The sequence below is a fragment of the Anopheles maculipalpis genome, chromosome 2RL (assembly GCF_943734695.1).
Source record: "Anopheles maculipalpis chromosome 2RL, idAnoMacuDA_375_x, whole genome shotgun sequence".
Lineage (NCBI taxonomy): Eukaryota > Metazoa > Arthropoda > Insecta > Diptera > Culicidae > Anopheles > Anopheles maculipalpis.
In genome coordinates, this window is record NC_064871.1 from 61,011,842 (window position 1) to 61,031,914 (window position 20,073).

At 41.9% G+C, this 20,073-nt stretch overlaps 3 protein-coding genes across 5 annotated transcripts; 2 read left to right on the forward strand and 1 right to left on the reverse strand.

The window, feature by feature from the left end:
• The first annotated feature begins 822 nt into the window (after positions 1-822).
• Positions 823-3,324, forward strand: LOC126557308 (sulfate transporter-like). The gene is made up of 7 exons (XM_050213028.1): positions 823-1,285; positions 1,360-1,481; positions 1,565-1,729; positions 1,810-1,914; positions 1,978-2,119; positions 2,187-2,791; positions 2,878-3,324. The coding sequence occupies exons 1-7, from the start codon at positions 823-825 to the stop codon at positions 3,322-3,324; spliced, it is 2,049 nt and encodes a 682-aa protein (XP_050068985.1).
• Positions 3,325-6,523: 3,199 nt separating this feature from the next.
• Positions 6,524-11,045, reverse strand: LOC126556939 (uncharacterized). Its single transcript, XM_050212515.1, has 4 exons — positions 10,905-11,045; positions 9,857-10,438; positions 9,249-9,438; positions 6,524-9,181 (listed from the first exon to the last, which is right to left on the reverse strand). Exons 1-4 carry the CDS (start codon positions 11,023-11,025, stop codon positions 6,535-6,537), a joined length of 3,540 nt encoding a protein of 1,179 aa, XP_050068472.1. The 5' UTR covers positions 11,026-11,045; the 3' UTR covers positions 6,524-6,534.
• A 4,340-nt stretch (positions 11,046-15,385) lies between these two features.
• LOC126557497 (moesin/ezrin/radixin homolog 2) lies at positions 15,386-19,890 on the forward strand. Of its 3 annotated transcripts, none has more exons than XM_050213291.1 (7): positions 15,386-15,665; positions 15,759-16,097; positions 16,176-16,403; positions 16,487-16,936; positions 17,893-18,332; positions 18,421-18,627; positions 19,858-19,890. In XM_050213291.1, exons 1-7 carry the CDS (start codon positions 15,576-15,578, stop codon positions 19,880-19,882), a joined length of 1,779 nt encoding a protein of 592 aa, XP_050069248.1. In that variant the 5' UTR covers positions 15,386-15,575; the 3' UTR covers positions 19,883-19,890. The 3 variants fall into 3 exon arrangements, with proteins under 3 accessions (XP_050069248.1, XP_050069250.1, XP_050069249.1); XM_050213293.1 differs by having other exon boundaries at positions 18,421-18,551; XM_050213292.1 differs by lacking the exon at positions 19,858-19,890 and having other exon boundaries at positions 18,421-18,690.
• The last annotated feature ends 183 nt before the right edge of the window (positions 19,891-20,073 follow it).

Here is a 20,073-nt window from a genome sequence, read left to right on the forward strand (position 1 = left end):
TGCAAATACATTGTGGTGCTTAAAGTCACATAAAAAGTAGCATAAAAAAGGTGGTTGTGTTATATCACTATTTAAAGGAGGTATAAATCCGTCGGAACAGATCGCTTATTTTTTTTTAATAAAGTGTAAAGATGATTCAGGACATCGAATCAAGAAAATTTTGCCCGCTACAGTCATGGCTTGTAACAAGCTAAATTTTATCCCATTTTACAGATCAATTTACGTAGCCATAGATTCTAATAGGTATTTACCACATTTCTGCTAATTTCTGTTTCATCATTTAAACGTGTTTACAAAAGCTATCCGATCGGTGTTTTCCCCACTGCCAATACAAGTAGAGTTCGATTCATAGCCACAATAGATTTGGAGCATGTGGGTTTCTCGACGTAGTACAACCAATTAGTATACAATGCAATAATTGTGTCATGTTGGTTCTCAACCTAAACCGACGTATGATATAGCCTATCAAATGAACACATTAACACACCTGTTATGAAAATGTGTTCTATCAACAAAATTCCTTTCATAAACGAAAGTACACAAGTCGCTTAGCGGCAAAAGCATATCTACCCTTGAAATCTGTTACAGCCGTCTGTTGCCATGTTTAAACATTCAATTGGCCATCCTCGTTCCGCGGTGTGTGCTAAAGCAAACGCACAGATGATTCGTATGTTTGGCACGAATTGCTTCCTAAATGGTGTTTTTTTTTTTTGACTATTTTATGGTAAAACTAAACACAACTGAATGTTTTAATTTTTCCTATTTTACAGCAGGTGACTTGGGTCACGGAGAGAAAAGAATAACGCACAAACCCGCTTCAAGATGCGATCGACTCCGCGCAGTTCGAATGGAGTCACAAATCCCGGGTACAGCCGTGATGGCAACGAAACACCCGAAAGGACTGGTGGGCGACGGTCGAGGTCGAAAATATCGCAGGTCATTGTTGCCCGTCCACACTACCAGCAGGAGGATCTGAACAATGCTTTTAACTACTTCAAGCCCAAGTCGAACTTTTACCAAGAAGCGATGGAAAGCATGCGTGAGATGGACACGAAAACGTGCCTCACTGGACTGTTTCCAATTTTCCAATGGCTGCCCGAATACTCGTTTCCCAGCGACTTAATTGGGGATCTGATCAGTGGCCTAACGGTCGGTGTGATGCATATACCGCAAGGGATGGGATATGCGCTTATCGCCAACATGCCTCCAATTACCGGCATCTATACGGCCTTCTTTCCCGTCTTCATTTACTTCCTGCTAGGAACATCGAGACACAATTCCATGGGTAGGTGTGGCAGCCAGGGAGCGTGGGGACGACTGTGCGTCACGATACCTTCTCACTGTTTCTCATCACTACAGGTACATTGGCTGTGGTGTCCATCATGACCGGTAAGGTGGTTTACAATCATTCTGGCGAGGGTTCTAGCTACACCAATCTAGAGGTCGGAACGGCGTTGTGTTTCTTAGTTGGCATAATACAGGTACTGATCATGCGGAATTTTAACGAACCTTAAAAATCAAAGACAAGTTCTTTAAAAAATACGCCCTTGTGCATTGCTTGCAGCTTGTAATGTGTCTTCTCAGGATGGGTGCTGCTTCCTTTCTACTGTCCGAAGCGTTGGTGTCGGGCTTCACTACTGGGGCCGCGGTTTACGTGTTCACTTCGCAAATGAAGGACATTTTAGGTGTTACACTACCACCGCTGGGTAGTAGGTTCGAAATTGTCCATGTACGTAGAAGCAGCAGGACAGCATCGATCAAGAGGCGATTTACCTATCTTTTCATGTACTTTATTTACTATTTAAATAGACCTATTACGAGCTGGGGAAAAGAATACCTGATACGAATCTGTTGAACTTGGGTATTGCCATCATTGCGATCATTATACTGCTGATCAACAATGAAATAATTAAGGTTTGTAACATCATATGGCTACTGTTCCGCGGCTTCTAACCATATGTCCTCTAACTACTTTAGCCTCGTCTAGCCAAAGTGTGCATAATCCCGATTCCGATCCAACTGATTCTCGTCGTCAGTGGCACGCTGCTATCCATTCAGTTTAATCTACAGGACAACTATGGTTTGAAGGTAGTTGGATCCATTCCCCAAGGGTTGCCCGGTGAGTTTTAGTTAGCAATTGGTTGTACCGTGAGAATTCTATGCTAATGACAATTCTCCACTTCCAGCACCGACCGTTCCAAACTTTAACATAATACCAGAAATCTTCATAGAAAGCATCTCGGTGGCCATCGTGGGCTACACCGTATCGGTATCATTGGGGATTATCTTTGCTAAGAAAGAAAACTACGAAATCGGCTTCAACCAGGAACTGTTGGCACTTGGTGCGGGCAATGTGTTTGGATCGTTCTTCTCGTGCTATCCGTACGCCGCGTCACTATCCCGTGCCGCCATCCAGTATTTGGCCGGTGGCAAGACACAAATTACTGGGCTAGTTTCGTGCAGTTTGCTAGCGGTCGTGTTGCTGTTTGTGGCGTCATTTTTCCAACCCCTGCCCCGGTGCATTCTCGCCAGTATTATTGCCGTTTCGGTTCAGGGATTGTTGATGCAGGCAAAGGATCTGCCCAAGTTCTGGCGCCAGGGTTTCTTCGATGGCGTTACCTGGGTGCTTACCTTCGTATCGGTGGTGTTCGTATCGATTGACGTTGGTTTGCTGGTTGGATTTACGCTAAGCGTTTCGAGCATCTTTTTCCGTGCTCTCAAACCATACATGTGCCAGATGGGCAATGTCCCGAACTCGGATGTATACTTGGACATAACGCGCTACGAAGGAGTACGTACCTTAGTTGCACGATAAGTTGCTGCTTGTTAGCTCCTTTGGTTTGGTACTATTTATCTGCTATCTGCTTTCTTTTCCAGCTAATCGAGCATCGAGGCATCAAGATCATACATTACAGTGGAGGACTACACTTTGCTTCACGGGCCGTGTTCAAAAGCAACATCTGCCAGTTCCTTAACATTAACATAACGGAGGAAACGAAACGGCGCAAGGCTCCGGATTTTGTCGAAGCGGACGATGCCATCAAATACCTGATTCTGGACTTTACCGCACTCAGCTACATCGATCCGTCTGCTATCTCGACGTTCAAAACGTTCGTCAGAGATTTGGAGGTGATCGATGTGCAAACGCTGCTTGCCGGCTGCTCACCGTTGGTGTTCGAAAAGATGAAGAAATGCAATTTTATCGGTGGCGAGGAGAACTATGTACGCACGTACCCGACCATACACGATGCCGTCCACTACGCCCAAAAGCAGCTGAGATTGCGCGCTGGGGTTACGCAAACGATACAAGAAGTACGGTTGTAATAATGTTGTGAATCGTGTGCATGGGGTATGCGTTATATTAATTGGCAATATATACTGTTAATAGTGCATCAGGTTTCTAGCAAATTTGGCATAATAAAGTTTGTTATTCATAGGTTGAAAGTGCTTCTTTCATGAAATCTAGTTAATATTCTTTAATCCTTCAGTTTCACTGAATGATTTAGTTAGCCCTCTGGGTTGCTTGCGTCGCGAGACAACACATAGAGATATGCGTGGAACAGTACGATCAGGTAACGCATCCTGCGTTTGACGCTCGTACATTCGCTCTTCGTCTTGGGGCGCAAACAACCATACCGGGACGCAAGTTGACACATGACCACGTTGCATCAAGGATACCTCGCAACTATCGGAATAATCCAGAAACAGGTCCAGAATGAATTCTTCGACTAAACATGAATCATCAGCATATCAGCACGTAGTCGTTTTTCTGACTGTTTTGAGAGCGAAAACCGGAAAGACTGGTTCTCATTGTTGCGGAACTATTTTACTTGGTTTGAATCACAGCATCCAACACTAGTTTGGAACCAGCTCCGGTTCGGCTCTTAGTGTCAGTCAATTACAAGACCCATGCAAGGATACGACGACAAAGATATTGCTCCTGTGGTATGTCTTTAAGGTCTCTTGATAGTTATTTGATTCCAAAGTCTTTTGATAGATTCAGTTTTGGGCACGAAATCTCTTCGATTATAAGGTCTCTTGGTGAGATGAGAAAAAGTGTTTTTTACGCATGGGAGAAGAGATCCTTCGGTCTACGAGGACTCTTAATAATTCGAAACTCTGTAGATGAGGAGATAGATAAGATCTGTTGGACGAAGAAACCACATCGACTACGATGCCTCTTATCAGGTGAGGTCACTTAATGGCGATTTTTCTTGAAAGACAAGGCTTTTGTGTGTTGTTGTGTCTTCAGGATCGCAGGAGTTTGTACATAATAGGCCCAACTCATTTTCTTTTTTTTTTTTAATCATGCACATCAGTGGTTAGGTACTTAATCGAAGTTGCTTCTACTTCGCCATCTTATGATCGCCACTTTAATCTACTTCCAAACGGTTAGAGTTTCCGGTCAACAATAGGTACGGTACGTTCAATGACATCGATGTAACTCGCGGGGCCAAGAAATTCGAGAATTCGGATGAAATTTCAATGATCCTCCACAGTATGTGCCCTAAACAAATATCGTACAGCTTCAACGGTTCCGGATGTTGAATCAATTTCACTGCGTAATACTTCAATGAATGCTCACATCATCAACAGTGTTTATTTCATGAGTCCTTTTGCACCGCACGTACGTTCTCGGCTCACCTTTTTTATAGTTTTCTACAAGAACAATTTGCTCTGTTTTAAATCATTCACAAACTTTGGTTATGCATAAAAGATAAATATCGTAGGCGCTTGGGCCAGGTTTTTTTCGGGAGTTTTGTTTCTTCTTATTCTTGCTGATTCTCAGTTGACTCTGGGGGCCTAACATTCCATCAACGCCTCGCCTGTAGTGATCGCCGCGAGTTTCTTGCGGTGATGCGTTATGTATAGAATAAATATATCGAGCCGTCTGATCTGTTCCTTCGTGTATAATTTATTACTCTCTTGTATGACTACCTAATTACGGATGCCGCTAGGATCAATATATTCTATTTCAGAGCATCACACGTGTTGGCGCTGCATTTGATAACTCAGTGTAAGAGTGCGTGCGGATTTTGGGAGCATCAGAAATTAAAACTCTACACATAAAATTAGCCATGTGATGCGTCATAGTACAAGGTTAATGAAGTAGTGCCGAAACACACGTCGGTGATCATATATCATTTCACAAACTGACTCAACTAAACGTTATTAGTTGCACTTTGCTCGTTCGTCTCCACTGCATTAGATTGAATAATAAATAGCCGTCATTTTTTGTCATTTTCAAATAAAATTATTTTCCGTTACTAGCACGAGCTGAAACTTTGGAAGGTTTTTGGTAATAATGTTCACTGCTAGTTCTTCCGAAACTATTCTAATACAAAAGCATCGTTCGATGTTGCTGTCCGCTTGTTCAAAAGAAGCTGTCTAGTGCATAACAATCGCATGAAAGTAGTTTAAAATGAAATGTTGCATCCATTCGCTGTATGTTTTTTGAAACCTTACGATTCTAGTTTTAGGTAACATTGACCACGTCGTGTTTTGTTTGAATTTTAATGGCTCTCAACAGAAACATGTTATTTAAATTGTACAAACAATAACTTCTGTACTGCACAACACAAACGATAGTGTATCATGTTTTAATTTGTTAAAATTGCAAACTCGCACGCATGCAATCACACGTGTGCAAACCATTCAAATTAAAAAACCGACCTTTCTTGTTCTACCACTTTCGAGGGACTACCATAAAACAAGCTACAAAACTAAAACAAATAACAAAACACTTGCAGCTTCGTCGCACATATTGTGTTACTGGATTCTTAGCGATAGTAAACATATGATGCACAATATAGTCACACAAAAACGAACGCAACGCATTGTCCATCTTGGACTGTCACGTGTTGAATTGAATGATCCTTATTCGAGGCAAGGATCAATATTGTTGTTAAATAATTGAAAAAAAGATAGATGAAGGTAACAGTTTGAGTTTCAATTTCAGTATTCTTAACAACACCGGCTCCGTTTCCGTTCCAGTACAAACACATTCCAACATTGTCGCAGCATTGCTATAAGCATTTGGTTTTCTCCTCCTTCACACCCTTTCGTAAGAAGCCTATAGAGCACTATGTAAATTTTGATCCTGATATCCACAGAACATAGGTATGTCAAACATGTACATCAATATACCAATATTCGCAAAAACGGATAATCAGTTTGGATATGACCTATATTATATCACAATTTTACTGACTTCGCTACTACGCTAAGCTACATCAACAGCCAATATAATCTTTGTGTTCCTGTATCCCTTCGTATTTCTTTTGGTTTTTCCATGTTGTTGTTGTTGTCATTTACATTTATATTATAATTTGCTGGCAAATAGCTGTCTATTCGGCAGATCGAGTACACTCTCTCTGATTAGGTAAACGGAGAGATAGAGAGACAGGGTGACACTCTGTCAAAAATAGCAGGACGACAAAAAATTGAGTATTGGTTTGTTCCTCAACCCAATTCTGCAACGGAAAAGAGTAAGGATTGAAAAAACACACACACTTTGAAAATATAGCAGCAACTTTAAATGTTGTACTCTTGACAACACTTGGAGCAGTAGAAATTAGTATTGATGCTACCATAGAATTTACATCCTTCTGTGCGGCATAGCTGATTCTTGCCATAATGACTACTGTTTACGATCGGCGGTGATGTTTGGTGTCCACTGCCACCGCCAACCCCAACACCTATAGAGGACGAGGACGACGATGACGAAAAAGGATGCATCGATCGTATGGCTTCATTAGCCATACCAGTAGCCGCTGTACCGTGCGCTAATGGTATGCCATTGTGGCTGCTTGTAAACTGACCGGTGCCATCTGTACCACTGCCCGATACTGGTGGAAGATTTACCACACACACCGCTCCGGTACGAGTGGTGTACGGTGTGCTCGAACTGTGACTCCCGCCGAGTCCAGTTCCGCCCGGTGAATAAACGGATGCAACAATCCCACTAGAGCTGGAAGTTGTTGAGCCGGAAGATGATGGACCGGTCGGTGGTTTGGCACTGGTAGAATATTCCATACACGTGGCGGTAGCTTGGTGTAACTGTTTGGTCACCTCTTCTCCTCTCAGATAGTGAGGCTGATGGTGTTGCTGCTGATGCTGCTGGTGATGGTGATGATGATGATGGTGATGAAGCTGTTGCGGGTGAGAATTTTGCCTAACAAGCGCTGCTGCGTGAGGCGTCTGCTCCAACACACTCTGCTTGTAACCCGCCAGCAAGTGGATATCGTCCGGTTTAGTATCATTGTAGAACGTAGATCGCGATAGATAGAGCGTTTGATCGAGATCATTCAATCGTCTTGCCGACGGTAGCTTCTGTATCCGATCGTGAGCATCCATATCAGCTTCGGTGTAAAATTTGGACTTTCCCGTCCCATAGCGAGGGGTATAGTCCATCGGATCGACGTTACATTTCGTGTTCGATGACTCACGTTTGCATTGCATTTCATAGCATTCTAGGCACATATAACTGGTCGCCGCCGTACCGTAGTTGAGACACCCGGCATTGATACAGTTAACCGGTGCGCCTCCATCCAGTTCGGATAGATCCGCGACACCTGCATCTCCTCCCGCGTACTCAAGCTCGTGTTCACGGTGCAACTGCCCTACCTCTGCCACATACTTGGTAAGGCGTTCGATTTCCTTCCGATCGCGCATCTTCTCCGCTTCCAGGTAACGCTCCTGAGCGCACTCGAGATAGTTCTTTATCATCTCTTCCTGGTACTCGTGACGACGAGACTTTAACTGTGCACACAAAATACGAAACCTCGGGTACTCGCTCCGGAAATTGCTCTTATCGTGATAGTGAGACTTTTTACCGTTCGCTCCACTCGTGCTACTGCCGCTGTGACTATTCTTACTACCGATCCGTGTAATCGAACCAATGTTTTTACGCAACTTACGGCTCATCGATTTGCCAATGCTACCAAACTGTTTCGCAACGCTTTGCAGTTGCTTTGCCGCTTTACTTTTGCCTCCAGCATCTTTCCCACTGCCACCGGCGGGTAACGATTGGTTGGAAGCCGTCATGGAAGCAATTGTTCCTCCACCAACTGGAGTGCTACTCGCCGTCGTCGTCGTCGTCGTCGAGGATGTAGTCGCTGCACTAGTGCCCGCCGACGGTATCGTTGTACTAACGTTATGATTGTAATTCTCGTCCGATGTGAATACTATTTCACCTTCCGCAATTTTCTTCTCATACTCATCATCGGAGTAATCATCGTAGTAGATCTCATCGTCCGGACTTTCGATGCCGGTAGCATGGACTATGTCGAGATATTCTTTCAACAGCGCTATATGCTCACGATCCGTAAGTATCCAGTTTCCGTCGCTACCGTCGTATTCGCTCCAGTTGAAATCCCTCCCCGGATCAATGCAAAACTGTATTGGAAGCAGCTGATTCATTTCATCCACCAACGGTATTAATGCCGGAGGACTATCGTTACTCGCTTCCATCGCTACTAACGCCGAAAAGTGTGCCATATCGTACGCCAGCAGCAACGGCGCTCGGTGACATTCGTTCGACGGTACTTCGAACGGCAAATACACACCACCGAACGGTATAGGTGAAAATGCTTCCCCATTAATGTCCCTTAGAAACACATCGGAAACCACGATGATCGTGCGTCGCAGAATATGCGCTAGTGCTAGTACATGGATCTCTTCCAAGCTTTCGTAAGTAGCATTTTCATCTTCCCGTTCACTGTTCGCCGCCGTACTCGGCCCACCAGTGATGGCGTCAAAGTTTTTCTCAATCAGCAGAGATCGACGTCGGGAGGGACCGGTGCTTTTCGAATTGCGTCTCGGTTCGGGCGATGCGATGGCTACAATTTCTTCCCATTCTTTGGCCCACTCGCTTTCACAGAACACAAAGCCTGCCTGCTTGTTGACGCGCGTCTGCTGGAATCGCCACCGCCGATAAAGAGCGTCACGAAATTCTTCCTTCGACAGGATGTCATGCAGCGTACGGCGCAACGTTAAACGTCGATCGTGAAAGCCCCACATGGCCAGCGAGGCGGCGTGTAGCAGGCAATTGCCATCGCCCGTAGTTGCCAGTGGCCACAGTTTGCGACAGGCTCCCGATTCGTACCACCAGTTCAGCCGGTTTGTTGCTTCCAACGAGTTGAGGGTGGAGTTTTCGATAAGATCTTTTTCAAGAAATTTTCTGAAATATAAAACAAATGTTGGCACAATATATTCATACAAAAATGGTCACTCTTTATCACACTTACCGGAAGTCGTCCGTATATTTCGTCAGATCAGGCAGCGTGAACGTATAGTCCGGCGTATCAATGAAGTTTAAATTTTTATCATTCTGCTCGTGAATGTGAGCGTGAAAATCCATCTCAAACTCTTGTCTGGCACGCGAAACCAATGTCACATTTTCGGTGGCACGTGAAATTCCTCGTTCTAATTTTTTGCCTTTAAGGAAGGAATACAGAATGAAAATGATCATAAAACAAAAGCATTAGTTAGCATCTGCACACTTTCGGCACCGTTCACACATGTACAAAAATAGAAGCATATTTAGAGCGTACGAGAGCTAAACGATTCGTCAACGATTGTAAAAAGCCTAGTGTTTGCAGAATTCTTGTAAAAATTGCACGACAGCAATAAAAAAAAACAATCGTATTTACTTTGCATCCTTGTATGGTAACTGAGAAAGCTTTACACGGTTTGTTGTTTTTTAAATAGACATACAAAATAGCATACAAGAAATACGTAAACGGTGAACGAAACAATTTTTTTTAAATAACCTTGTAAGTAAAACACAAAACTGGCATACGAGATACAACAGAGAGAAATGGTGCAAATGTGTATAGAAAATCGTGAAACATACTATCGAAAATGTCAATTGAATCGGCTTTCTTGAGCATTGGCTTCAGATGTACGGTCGGTGTGTGTAATGCTGCGGAAGTGTAGTTCACCCCGCTGCTACTGTTGCTGCTGCTGCTGCAGCTCTCAGGATGCACCATCGGAATCCCGGTGGACGAAGACCCGGTATTGTTAAAATGATTAAACGATGGATTGCGATGCGGCTTCCCGGCCGCAGACAGTGATGAGGTGGATAGCTTTACCGATGGCGAATGCATTTGCACGGTCGCTAGGTTATTGCTGCTATTGCTAATTCTGCTTTTACTTTCACCAAACGTGCCGTTCTTGCAGATCACACCACCGTTAGTGACGTATGAATATTGTGAATCATGAATATGTTGCATATGCTGTGGCGGTTGCTGCTGGCGTGGAACTTTGCTAAATGTACCCGACGATAGCATCGATCTCGTTGTTGTCGGTGGCAGCATTGAAGGAGACTGTGCCGATCCGTACAAATGTGGCACCGATGTGGATGCAGATGATTGTGCTTTCATTAGATCTTCATTTTCATTTTTCTTGTTGTTGAAATATTCCGTAGTCGAAGTATCTATCGAATGATATGTTGAAGTTACTAATTAATAGAATATCAGACTAGGGAGCAGGACGACAACAATTTATTAGAAGAAAAAAAATCAAGTGACAAAAAATACATGGATTGCTAGACAAAAGCTTGGACAAAAGACATGTTTTAAAAAAGCTGCAAAGTGTTAGTTTTTTATGAGCAAGATGAGGCGCAAGAAGCTAACTATGCACACAAAGACGACAAAGATTTTGTAGATTAGACAAAGATATTGTACAGATTTGGTTTACTATTGATTCAAGAGTAAAACTCAAGTTGTAACATGGTCCATTTTGTGGAAGAATTGTAAAACTAAAGCCACACAAGACGCGAAAGAAAACACAAGACTTTGCCAAAATACTAAAAATCAAGTTTAATGAAACGTAAACTGTAATCCGCCATAATAAGTAAGGACTATCAACCAAATATCTTAATAGACGTAGATTATAAATACCATTGTAATCGATTAGCGCTTTCTTCAAATCCCATTCCCAAGATTTCAAACAGCTGACGGCGTCTTGTGTATTAGCTCCAGTATGCGTGATGAATTCCGTGACCAAATGAGTAGTCTCCATGTTCACTGTTCCAATTATTGTCCTTTATCTCGCGCAAACAATTTGCACTCCGGATTGCTGCTATCGATTGATTAAGTTTACAGCGCGCAAGGATGTAATTTATGACAGTACGGCTGTGGTCTTCCACTCCTCCAACGCGCGTTACATTATTTTCTATGGACCGATTCATCGACCATATCTGATACCACCACCTGCCGTGGAGGGGTTTGCTGGTGTTCAGTAAATTGGTATTACTAGTATCATTTGAATGGAATTAGTTATGGTTTACTGTTTTCCGTTGCACTATCCACAAGCCGAAACACTCTCGATCGAGTTCGCATATGAAGATCGCCATTTAAGCAGCATTCACAACACAAGCGCAATTATTCCCGTTTTAGGTTCTTCGTAGATTAGATTATTTTCAGCAGGCTTGAGGGAAACGATGTAAAGTGTATCAATACTGAATGCTAGAGTTAGTGTCGCTGAGCAGTTTTGGAAGTTAATGATGCAAATTCTGACTAATATATAAAAGGAAGTGTATGAGTAACGGCAGCCTGATGTTTAATGGTGAAGTGAGTATGTTTGTCAGCACATGAAAGGAGCTTGAAAAGAAATGAGAAAAACGTTGCATGAAGATTAGTATTTTCTCTTTTGTTTAATTCAAATTGTAACATACAACAAGGAAAACTACTTTACGTTAGACACGATGTTTTTGTGAATAAAAAGAGTTTATACATGAATAAATGAAACTGAAACCGATATGGCACCATATTTTACATGATATTAAGTTACTCAAAATCCCGATTAAGAATGGTTAGTTATATAGTTATTTTTAAAGTTTTGGTTTGCATCTTTAACATTATATCGAGCATTAAATGTTTTGCATATATACATGAATGTATCGCTATCGTTAATAGTGCAAATAGGGCGCATAAATTAAACACGGTAAAAATCTACTAATCACAAACACTAGTGGACACGAGCCTTTAAAATGCAGTACGCATAATAAACTTTTATTTGGTCATACTTGGCAATTTTCCATTCTTGGGACATCTTTTTTAGGATTTTATTGGAATGCCTTTCCGAGGAAGAGAGATATGACTTGAATTAGCCACAGCCGAATATTCAAGGGGGGAGGCAGGGATCATGTTGAGATCCGAACCTAGACCTTTTTTTTATTTTTCACTGAAATCAGACATAGGAACGCGATATCGACTCATTGATATCAGTATAGTGGGCGTTGCAAGAACCAAATTGCATGATCAATCCGGTGCACTAACAACCAAAACGCATGATAATACTACGTGCGTCAGTTGTGTTTTTCTTTACAAATCTGAACCTTTGTTTAGCACTATTGGTTATTCCTCTCGCGTCTATTATAAACATTCATTCCTATCGTCTCCTCAGTCACGCTCTCAATGTTGACTATCTATTCAATTAAAGGACCTTTGAGCAGATTAGGTTAGCTTTATTGCATTATCCCAATTAATACCAAAACGGGAAGTATTTTGTTTTTGTATGAGATCCTCCTCATCTACGTTAGTCGATATGCGCAATGAACGAGTTGCAGGTTTTTCGAGCATGGTTCTATTGGTTCCTAACATTGTAATTCTGGTATCAATTGAACTGATAAATATACCAGATCGATGAAGCTATTATCGACACCGATTTCAAGCTAACCGGTTGCCTTCTTAGTTATGTTTTCTTAGCCAATCACTGATCGCCATCCTAAGAGGAACGCGTATTCGAGTGAGACGAGACCAGAATGAAGAATATTGCAAATCATCCAAAATTAAGGAATCTGTTGCGTGAGCATCAAAACTCTATTTGATTTTAAATAAGGATTGATAATAAATACCTCTATATCGTATACTTACAGGTGAAGAAAATTTAGTTAGGGCTTTGCTAAAAATTACATGGTTTTGAATAGAAAAAGATTGGGCAAGGTAATGCTCCAGAGGTTTGTTCAAAAGCTGTAAAATGTTTGTTGCTGATGAGATCAGTTGAGAATCTCTTCGATCGACGTGGTCTACCGCTTCTTTTTCGTTTATAAACGGAAACATGGAGATGAAGTTCAACTTGTTCAGATCAGATGTCCTGGCCGTTGTATGGAAATTTCACAACAATCCTTCATTAATTTCTCCTGCTACATGACTATAAGCGGAAATCCAAAAACGGATATGATTTTAAATAAAACTAAATCTCAAACTGCATTTTCTTACATGTTTACATTGCGAGAGGACTTGTGCTCTCGGCCATTTCTGGTTTGTGCAACTTTTTCTTCATCCATAGTTGGACAGTCAGTCCTCAAACGGGAGAATTTAATAGATCAGATTTGAAACCGATCCCGAAGCGTTAGCAGCCGGTACCGCTACCTCAACAACGTCATTTTAAGGCGGTCCTTCGACTCCGTAAAATACAATCCACTACTGTATTTTGTACACACAGTTTTAAATTATCATAGAGTCGAATAGTCCATCGTTGCTATGGGAAATCGTGCCAAATTCAAATCTTCTTTGACTGTGGCGTACTGTGTTTTCACTTGTTTCCGATTAAAAACTGTATCGTAACCAGCGAGAATCCGCTACACTGTTTACGATGTGGTTCCGCTTTTTGTCAAAGAATCAACGCACGACGATGAGCAAACGTGCAGACAAAAACAATGTCTTACGTCTCCCACACAATGCAACATGTAACACCAATTCAACAATCGTTTTGAGGCCAATGAAGTAGAGCTTCCATGCGGCAATCCAAGGCCCCGTCGCCTGTGTATTCCAATCGCAAAAGTTCAAGGTGTACCTACGGGTCGTAAGCTGTACATGCGTAAAATGAAAAAAAAATCTTTAGATAACTAATCGACGATACGAAACGTCCATAGTACTAGAGACCCAGTACAATCAGCATTACTCCAAACTTAAATAATAACACTTTTCATTCACCAATCTGCTGAGTGCTCCAGAATACCTGGTTATTGTTGTTGTTTATATTAAGTGCTATCGGTTTCAATTTTGTTCCTCTTTGTCATACGCCACTTCTCGCGCTCAGCCACCGCTCAAGGCCAGGGCAGAATTCGGTACATTACGGTTACATTACGCGTTGTTTCCCCTTTTAGAAATTTGCCATGCCATCAAACATTTGCTATGAATGCGCACCGTTCTGCTATGCTAACAGGCATGGTAGCACACATTATCTATTTCCGATATCACTTCCGCTCCGTTTTACACCGAAACATTTGCTACAGGTTCCCGACCCTGTGTGCAAATAAATCCGACGGTGCTGCCATATAATATTCTATCGACAAACATGAATCATCTCTCGCACATATTACGCGTTTTTTTTTTGTGTCTGCCTTGCGGACGAGGAATTCCGTTTACCTTGGGATATATATTTATGACCACTACTCCGATTTTCCACTTGTTTTCAGATACGGTACATCATCGAGACACAACATAAATAACACAACGATAACTGCTGCTCTCTACTCGATTCACTTGTGCTTTTATGAACACCACCAATAATATGCTCTGCCAAACAGTCAACTAGTACAGCAGATACAATCTATTTCAACCGAACGACGAATTACTATGGACGATTACAAAACTGCTTAATTTGGAATCGCACTACACACATTCCGTAAGAAAACTTTGTGTGCGTTTTTTCCTGCTCTCTTGCCTGCAAGGGATGTGAATCAGATGGCCATGAAATCGAGCAACAAGAATGAAGCCCCCTGCAGACGGTAGCGTTCGAAAAAAAATAAAGGTCTTTGGGTTATTAGCAATAGTTCATGATTTTATACTGCATTTTTAATTGAGTTATTGAAAAAATTATGCTTCCAGTTTTGCATGCTCAATTTGAAAAACCGAAAACAAAGAATAAACTCAAAACAATAGCGTGCATGGCGTACAGTGTACAAGGATTTTTAGAAAAAGTATCCGCGGCAATCTTTGCTCCATGTCAACCCGATACTATAAACAAAATGCGCTTCAAGCTCGATCAAGTCGTTGGGCGAAAATTGCTTGAATGCGAGAAGCATGCGGCGAAACACAAACCCAGCTGTCAAAACAGTAAAATGATCTCGATATAGTTTTTTTTTTCCCTACTGTTGTCGCTTGTTTCATCCGAATGTTACGCAGCTACGACCTGCTGTGCTGTGGAATCGCATCTAAAAAAGGCCATAAATCGGGATTGTAGCTAGAACCCCTTTTTCTATGTTTGTCCGACAATATTCTCAGTTGTGTAGCAATGGTGTTTACAGTGTAACCTAAACAAAGTGGTAACAGTGGGCTGTTTATGGGTTCTTTGTACAATCCTGAATCCTGCAATTGAGCGCTTATACGAAAAAGTATAAGCAAGTTGCGCTTAAGCTAGCCAAAACAAACCGTACATCAATCGGTGTTGCTAGCATCATTGAACGAAGGTTGCGCGCCAGATCATCTATTCCCCGCAGGGTGCTGTTTACTGTTCCCGTTCTCAACTCCAGTTCTATCATTGAACGACACACGACGGGGCGTTTCCGACTGGATTCGGAAGAAAGCTCAACCAACCAAACTAGCTCTGGCCACTGGTACGATATGATGGTTCCGTTTCGCCGTAAGAAAACAAACAAGCAATTTCCAGTCAAAGTTTGTACCTTTGATTCGGAGCTTGAATTTCACCTTGAGGTAGGATAATCGCTGCCAACACCAAGAGTAGCAGTAGTAGTAGCTCGCGCTGAGAATAGAGTATGTCTAATTGTATGCCTTTTTTCTTCTCAGCACCGTGCAACAGGCAGATATTTGTTCGATCTCATATGCCGAACGATCGGGCTACGTGAAACATGGTACTTTGGATTGCAGTTCGAAGATTTGAAAGGGAATCTTTCGTGGCTAAAGATGGATAAGAAGGTGCAGGATCAAAGCATACACATGACAAACGGCAGTTGTATGTTCGTGTTCTTAGCCAAGTTTTTTCCCGAAAACGTGGCCGAAGAACTAGTACAGGAAGTAACGCAGCATCTGTTCTTCCTGCAAATTAAGCAAGCCATTCTGTCGATGGACGTTTACTGCCCTCCGGAGGCATCCGTACTGCTTGCCTCGTACGCCGTGCAAGCAAAGGTAACTTAGAATTCTAATTCATGGTTTAGGCTGCAGTCAGGGCTGATTAATTGATTCCAATTATACAATTTTGTGCAGTACGGCGATTATGACGAAGCGGTGTGCAAACCGGGAATGCTGATCAGTGAAAATCTGTTACCGCAACGAGTGATCGATCAATACCAAATGACACCGCAGATGTGGGAAGAACGCATTAAAACGTGGTACGCAGATCATCGAGGCATGTCCAGGGATGAGGCAGAGATGGAATATCTCAAGATAGCCCAAGATCTAGACATGTTTGGTGTAAACTATTTTCCCATTACGGTAGGAAGTCTGTCGGGTGGTATCTTTCGTTGGGCAAAAGGCAATTATCAATCTCGTTTTGCTTTCTTGGTTTTCCTTTGTAGAATAAGAAAAACACCGAAGTGTGGCTTGGAGTGACGGCGTTAGGATTAAATATATACAACAAGGAAAATAAGCTTCTACCAGTGACGACCTTCCAATGGAACGAGATTTTACACATCAGCTTCGACGATCGCAAGTTTGTGGTCAAAACGAACGACAGCAAAAATCCCAAGCCTGTGATATTCTACTCGCAAAAGCTTCGCATCAACAAACTGATACTGGATCTGTGCGTGGGAAATCACGATCTCTACATGAAACGGCGCAAACCAGACACGATGGAAATTCAGCAAATGAAAGCCCAAGCAAAGGAGGAAAAACAGAGAAGACAAGTCGAGCGGAATAAGCTCACACGCGAAAAGCAGCTGCGTGAAGCGGCCGAGCGAGAAAAGGCTGCAATGGAACAGAGACTAATGCAGCTGCAGGAAGAAATGCGAGCGGCCAACGAAGCATTGGTATGTACATAATTTAACAACGGTGTATTGATGAACCGTACCAAACAGGCAGATATTTTCTAACATATCATTGCATAATTTGAGCAGTGTGATCGATTGTGTCTGCTGATGTTGCGGTGGTGTTTCCGTGGGGGTTCTTTCCGTTGGTTGTAGAATTTCCGTAATTGTGCCAGGCGTATCACCTGGAGTCGTGTGACATCGTCTACCACCTTTAACACATGTTGCAGAAAATGACGTGTGCATAGGCGTCCTCTGTAAACATAGTCCAAGACTCTTAGCAGGCATTTCTCTAAAAAATGCGCATTCAGATCTTGTGTCTTGCGACATATCATCTGCGAAGCCAAGGATTTCGAGAAATTGGATGAAATTCGTGTTTCAGATTAGCAATCTGATTCTACGCATGACACCTTCCAGAGCTTCCCGGCATCTCCTGAATCTGCATCTCCTTTCAGGTGTCTGTCGAAGTACCCCGTCTGCAATCTGCTGTGCTGCTGCTGTTTTCTTGCTTCATCATTGCAAGCGGTCATCGAAAGATATTGCCTCGATCATCAAGCCCGATCCCGAAATCCCTCGCCCCATCAGCTTGTCTTTTAAAATCTGTGTTGTACCTTGGGGTGGGCTTAGCATAGTTAATTGGCTGGTCATCCCGAACCCATTGCACCCAGAAGTCGACCCGAACCTACGACACGATCTCGCATATACTTTGCTCCATCTACTGGTTGGCCCAAACTCGTTACACCCACGTGTCGACCCGGACCCAAAGCTTAGATATTTGGTATTGAGCTGGAGAACCTATTATTATATATCCTTCGAGAGGCTCGGAATCGATACCTATACCAATGGTATTGCTACAAACACTGCAAATTGAATTAATACTACATTTGCCAATTTCTTTCACCAAGAGCATGTAATTTTCTTAACCTATTATCATCTACGTCCCCTGTGTTTCTTTTTAGCATCGAAGTGAGGAGGCAGCAGAATTGTTGGCGGAAAAGAATCGGCTTGCCGAGGAGGAGGCAATGCTGCTGTCGCATAAGGCACAGGAGGTGGAACAAGAGATTAACCGGATGCGTATGACGGCACGCAAAACGGAAGAGGAAAAAATGTACCTGGAACGAAAGACACAAGAGGCGGAGATGCTCACTGCTCACATGATGGAGGAATCACGCAAGCGCGCACTGGAGGCCGATAAGTTAAAGAACGAGCTCATCCATGCACGGGTGGCTGAGAAGGAAGCGAAGGAAAAGTTGCTAAACTTTCTTAGCCGAACGTCCACCGAATCGATACTCATAACACCCTCATCATCACCGGAATCTCCAATGCATGAAATGCATTCCTACGATCTGTTGGCCGATGGTGATATGGAGCAGCTCTCTTTAGAAATTGAAAAAGAACGGTAAGAACAATCCTAGGTTGCCTCTAGGTATGGCGTGAGTCATATGTAATGTATTAATTTAAAATTGTATCATCATGTGTCGTTGTAGGGTTGAATATTTGGCCAAATCGAAACAGGTACAGAATCAGCTGAAGGAGCTACGCTCGGAAATAGAACAGCTAAAGATTGGTGAGAATCAATGTCCACTGGATGATATCAATGCCGAGCAGTTGCGGCTAGGTGAGACAAAATATTCCACCCTGAAAAAGGTTAAGTCCGGTTCAACAAAAGCACGAGTAGCATTTTTTGAGGAACTGTAAGTTGTGTTTAATCTCATGTATTACACTTTGTTTTGTTTAGTTTTGAGTTGGTTGAGCGTACGCTTGATTTAAAAGTGTTTTCTCTAAAGAATTTATCCACTCCATTGCTTCTTTCCATTTACCCTGTTCGAGAGCTAACAAAACAAAGCCTCTACAAATGTATAAGCAATGCATTTTTGGACATTGCAGTATGTAATCATTACATTGACGGACATGACCGACGAAGAGTCTCAATATTTATTGCAAGTTCGTGTTTGATTATTGTATACATCTCGAACAGATGAATTCGAAAGAAGCTTTGTTAGAAGTTAAAAGCGTAAACACATTGTGAAATCGTTTGCTTCCGTTTCGTTTTTAGCGTTGAACACACTGAATTAGTGAATTATACTGTGTTACAGTTGCTGGCCATTAAAATCCATATCGTTTTTATATAGTTTTGCTTAATTTCTTTACTGTAAAATACTGCGCGTACTCAATTACTTTAAAATCTCATTTACATAGTATTTGCAACATATGTTACAGTGAAAAATTGCAGTATATATATATAGTTGATAAAGTAACGATTTGTTAAACTAAATGGTGTGTATTATAATTTATATATCAGATTTCAGAGAACCTCCCCATCACTATGAATAGCTAGCTTATCGTAATTAGAGGTTGTTTTATATTTTATATTAATATATCATACATCATGTGTCAACATCTTTAGCATAGTAGCAACGTTGTCATCCTGCTTCCATTATCCAAGCATTGTGTAGCGTGTATAATAAAGTTAATTGATTCATCTTATTAAGTTTCTGTTCATTTTTGTGTACCACATATTTCCTCTCATTTGTTCGTCATTGGTTCGGTATTTTTGTTTTTGTTTTGGGGTTTGTGCTAGTGATTTATATGTTCTTTCTGGCAATGCTGGTTTATTCTTAGTTTTACATGTTTATGGTAACGTTGTTTATGGACACAGCATTCTGTTGCATTATAGGATTGATAGTTTCACTATGGTTTTATCTGGTTCATTGTGTTTTTTATTCATCGTGATGGTACGACCACATTGTCGATTCAAACTACCATAATAAATTGGGTTCGGTCAATTCGTTTTATGTTACAAGGCAATTGTTCATGCGTTATTAGACATAGACAACTGGTAATTGGGTTCAATGTTAAACAAAAACTGAATCTATCCGTTAAAATGGAAATGAAACTCTGATGCACCATTCTGTAAATTACAGGGAGCCGGAAGAATCGATAGTATAGAAGAAGGAGCATCACGCGAGTAGTACATATTTCTCGCCATCATCATACCCATCTCAGGAATGACAACTATTTGTAAAAGGTGCCTTATGAAACTTTCGAACATATCAAATTGTTACTAAAAGAGAAAAAAAACCATCCAACAAACCCCGCCAAAAGATGAACAGCAAATCAACTATTATAATAGCCTTATG